The sequence below is a fragment of the Cyprinodon variegatus genome, unplaced genomic scaffold, assembly GCF_000732505.1.
Source record: "Cyprinodon variegatus isolate N-32 unplaced genomic scaffold, C_variegatus-1.0 Scaffold148, whole genome shotgun sequence".
Taxonomy (NCBI): domain Eukaryota; kingdom Metazoa; phylum Chordata; class Actinopteri; order Cyprinodontiformes; family Cyprinodontidae; genus Cyprinodon; species Cyprinodon variegatus.
Window position 1 is genome coordinate 966764 of NW_015150601.1, and position 4808 is coordinate 971571.

A 4808-nucleotide genomic window follows, 5' to 3' on the forward strand; every position below is an offset into this window, starting at 1 on the left:
TTCTTTCATCTTTTCTCCTTTTTTCCTGTTTTCCTTTCCTGTTCGACTTACATTGCAGCGTCCATATAATCTGTAATACCCCCCAGCATGAATCATAATAAAGGTATTTATATGCAGAAATCAAGCGGAACACTATGGCGATAGCCGCACTGCTCCACTTACGAAAGTAAAATCTGTTGGGCTCTTTTTTGGCATCAAGACAAGTATTCTTACTGCCACATTGCCAGACAGAACACTGTAAAAAAAATAAGAAAAAAAAATATATATTTTTTACTGATTAACGCTAAATTAATTAAATCCCTGCAACCGTATTAGATTTAGATATAAATAATGATTCATTGATTATTCATTTCTGACCGGACTTTTCCTTTAAAAGTGAAAAAGTTTCTGAAAATGAAGTTTGCATTGATTCTCCTGAGCTGCTAATTCTTCAGTTCCCGATCAGCCACACATTTTTCAGCTTCCCAGAAAATCAAAGCAGGTCACGGAAACAGCTAAAAGGTTTCGCACCCCGCAGTCAAATAAAGCGGCCCTGTTCTATGTGAAAAAGAAGTAACATATGAAGAAAATCCCCCTGAACCAAAGGGAGGCGATGCTGCGAATGCTGGAATCAGTCCCAATGAGAAACTACACACTGTTTCTACATTCTACTCCTTCAGATGGCTGGTGCTGCACACTCATAACTAAAAGAGCATTTAACAAGTAAGGCAAAGCCAAATCCTCCTCAGCTTGTTTTAGTCGGGCCACAGGCGGCTTCTGCGGCTGCAGGGGAGCTCAGGCCCGACCATAAAACCAAAACACTACAGCGTGACAGTCTCTATTGCTTACATTTCACTTCAGGGTACAGACATGTTCATGTTCAGTCCGTCTCTGAAAGTATCCCAGAGATCCACTCTGTGTGGGATCGTCTGTTGAGATCCTGAACAGGTTCTCAGACGTGGCAGTGGAGCTGAGAAGCAATCTCTCCTCCTCACGGTCCGTTCTCTAGTCAGCGTCGGGTTTCTCTCTGCAGCGGCGTTCAACATTCGGGCGCTTCTAGAACAGCCGAGCCTGTTTCTTCAGCTCGTTCCTCTTCCACAGAGCCAGCCGGTCGAAATCCTCCACGCTCATGCCGAACACCTGGACGAACTCTTCTGGAGACAGGTGGCGCTGAGACGACAGAGGAAACAAAATGAATTCTTCTTTTTAAATCAGCCTGGCTGCAAGTCAAGTAATCACTAGTGTTGCACTGATACCAGTATTGGGCGGGGCCCCGATCCAGCACTAAAATGGTGGTATCTGTATCGGTGAGTACCAGTGGTGGGAGTAACGGCGTTACTAACACTGTTACCTTTTCTAAGTAATGAGTAATCAAAATGATTACTCTTACTGTAACTATAACGCAGTTACAATTGCCGACACCCCGTTATTGCGCGTTACTCAGGTCGCACAATTTACCTTTTTTTCATGATAGGACTCATGCACGCGTCATGAGAGAGGGGAGGATGAGAATGGCTGTTACGGGTGTTAACGCATAAATATGTTATGCGTTAACAAGTTAGTAAGGAATTTGGAATAAATACAAAAAAAATCCTATTATAAACCTTTATTTATAAAACTAGAGCTCCTCTGAGTAACTCGCTTATAAACATATTTAAACTTGATAAATTGGGGACAAAATGCAGAACAAATAATATAGTCAGACTTACTTAATTAGTTTTATGTGTTTTCATCCAGATGCCTGAGCTGCTTTGATGAGCTCTGATAACTCAGTGTGAAAAAAACAGCAGATCTCAGGCTGTTTTTCTGCCTGATTTACTTTTTGGTAAATAAAAGCTTGTTTTTTTTTATTTTGTCCTCACAAATCAAAACAGATCCCAACCCTATTTCATTTTATTACCTAAGAAATAAAATATTTTCATGAAGCCCTTGCAATGCGCTCGCATTGCAATGCGATCTTAAAATTCTGGAAAATACGCAAGTTTATGTCGTTGCAAAGTGTTAAAAGTTTGAAGGTGGGATTAATTTCTTTTGAGTCACATAGAGTGACCAGAGATGTCAAAAGTATTAATGTTAATTACTGCATTAGAAGTATAAATCCTACGGTTTAAAAACAGTTTTCTAGAAGTTAGAGGGTCAACTTAAGAATTTTACTCAAGTAAAAGTGTAAAAGTAAAAATGTTTAAAAGAATAAAAGTAGCAGGAAAAAATGTTAATTACAGATGTTTTACTGCACCACCCTATTAAAGGAAAAGTTTTCTACAATTCTGAATGATAACATCCTTAGACTTAACTTTCTTTGTTTTATAACTAATGGTAACAGTGTCGCATTTAACTTCATAAAAAAACATTTATTTTGTATTGTGGAGAAAAACAAGTTGGGGCAGCACCGAGTTCAACCACAAAGAAATTAATTATCTGGATGAAACTATTTTTTATTTTTTTTTAAATACCAACAGGCCGTAATGAAAATGAGCTGAAATTAAAACAAAACTAAGGATTCTATTTTTTAAATGTGAGGATCAGAAAGTGTAGAGATATATAGAGATAATTGCAAAAAAAAAAAAAAAAAAGTAAGAACTTAAAGTAAAAAGTTAATAAAAAAATTATTACTGCAACAAAAATATAGATAACCAAAATTTCTATTCAAATAAAGTAATAAAGTAGTTGTACTTTGTTACTTGACACCTCTGAGAGTGAAAAAAGGCAGGAAATAAAAGTTACATTATTAACTTTCACCTTTAGTTTTTGCCAGATTGTTCAGTTTTATCCTCCATGATCTGCTTACCTCCAGCCTCGCTCGGTCAACGTCTTTAGGAAGCTTATTCCGCCCCCTTGTGGTAACGATGAGCGATTCATACGGATAAATCTACAGAAAAAGAGCCAGTTAAATATTTCAGGCATTTAGACAAAAAAAAAAGTATTTATGAAAGAAAATGAAGACAATTTAAAATCTTTACCTTATATTCAGCTGGAAGAAAAGAGAAACAGCAAAGTACAAAAGATTAAAGGATCGGGTTAATTGCTTCGATCCAACCCGAGGGTTGATGTTATAAAGTCCAATTAAAATTACCTCTGCTTCCCCAGTTGACCTCGCTGCCGGCGTCATACTGATACTGGTAGCAATCAGCACTCTGAGGCTGCAGGTGCAAGGAAAGAAATTGTGATTAAAAAAAGTAATTACCTTTGGGAATTCCCATGAAAAAAAAACGCCTCATTAATGTAAAAATAGGTGAAAAGACATTAAGGAAATCAGCTTTCCAGTCTCACCCGCTGAATACCATTGCGCCCGTATCCTGGAAGGGAGGCTGACTTGCAGCCAAAGTCTAGAAAAATGGAGAAAAAAAAAACTAATGATTACAGAATCATCTAAATGAGCTGCATTTATTACAAGCCTTGTTTTAGAATAAATAAAATACTGAATATGATCAGCAGATGGCAGTCAACACTAACAAAAGAAACAATAAGATAGATGTTTGATCTGAGGCATGGTCCATAAAGTACAAACACATTATTTATGAACCGACAGGAATCAAGCAGCTACAAAATAAATAAATTGTACAAAACTATAAATTAAATGCTTGAACCTAGAAATATGTCAGAGTTATGTTTTTGCAAAGACAGAAATAAGATCAACTCACCGCTATCAGTGCTGTACTGAGATCTTGGAGCTGTGGGGCAGAGAAATCACTCAATTACATTTTATTTTAGTGATTATAAAACTAAATCAACTCTTAGTCATAGGCTCAGAAAACATCCTTAAATGGACCTCGTTAGGCGCTCACACATACACGGGAGAAACGATCTAGAAATAAGTAAAAAAATTCTTAAATTAAGCGATTTACACTTAATTTGAGTAGGTAAATTAGATAGTTTGCAAATGGAATGAGTATTTTTACTCTTAAAATAAGATAATTAGATAATATGCACTTGAAATAAGACAATGTAATTGTGCTTTCTTATTTTAAGTGTAAATTATCTTGTACCATTGGCAAAATGTCTATTTTCCCTCAAAAATCAAAGAACAAATGCACCTATTTTAAGAAAAAATGACTTTTTTTTCCCAGTGTACAGTGAATTAAATAAAAAAAAAATGGCCAAACATCTTTGGATCGTCGCATCTTTTAACTTGCTACTGAATCCAGACCAGATCCAGCTGCCCTCTGTTCAGAGTTGTTCCTTCCCAGATGGAAAACAGCTTTAATGGGAGATCTTAGTGCGCATAAATAAAACACGACATCGGATGGCAGATGTGAACGCAACACACTGTAATAAATGCAAAAATAGATGCAAAGATTTGAAAGAACATTCCATGGGGAGCACAGTTGTGCTGCAAAGTATTTTAGGCTTGTAGAAGAAAAGCTTGTCAGGGTGCAAGAAGCTAAAATAGTAAAAATAAAATAAAAGCAGCAGCCTGCAGAATAAAAAAAGGACGAGTTAAAAAGAAATGAATTGAATCAGAATTTTGAAAACTGAATATCCATTACAGGGGAAACCAATTAAAAATCAGCGGGGTCCGAATAAAGAAAAGGTCAGGAGACATTTTTAATTATAATCTGTTACTTTAAACAGAATTTAACAAAAAAAAAACAAAAAGGAAGCAAAAAAAAACCGCCTTTCAAGCAACCAACGTAAAACGGGAAATCCTTTTAATAAAAAAAAAAAAAAAAAAAAAAAAAAAAAAAAATTTTTTTTCCAATTTAAAAACCAAAAGGGTTTTTTGAAGTAGAGACCAACAATCGTTCAATTTAGTTTATAGACATTTTCCTGACTTTTTTTAATAAAACACCTGAATTGACCGTTTTCTTTCTTTTTTCTGTCTTAATGTT

The 4808-nt window shown here is 35.7% G+C and overlaps 1 protein-coding gene across 1 annotated transcript in view; it reads right to left on the reverse strand.

Moving 5' to 3' along the window:
- Positions 1-250: 250 nt before the first annotated feature.
- Positions 251-4808, reverse strand: part of ablim3 (actin binding LIM protein family member 3) — a 66759-nt gene continuing 62201 nt past the window's right edge. The window contains exons 17-22 of the mRNA XM_015377190.1: positions 3621-3650; positions 3250-3305; positions 3053-3119; positions 2940-2950; positions 2768-2848; positions 251-1149 (exon numbers count right to left, since the gene is read on the reverse strand). Coding sequence (XP_015232676.1) covers positions 1036-1149; positions 2768-2848; positions 2940-2950; positions 3053-3119; positions 3250-3305; positions 3621-3650 — 359 coding nt within the window. The 3' untranslated portion in view covers positions 251-1035. The remainder of the gene's footprint in view (positions 1150-2767; positions 2849-2939; positions 2951-3052; positions 3120-3249; positions 3306-3620; positions 3651-4808) is intronic.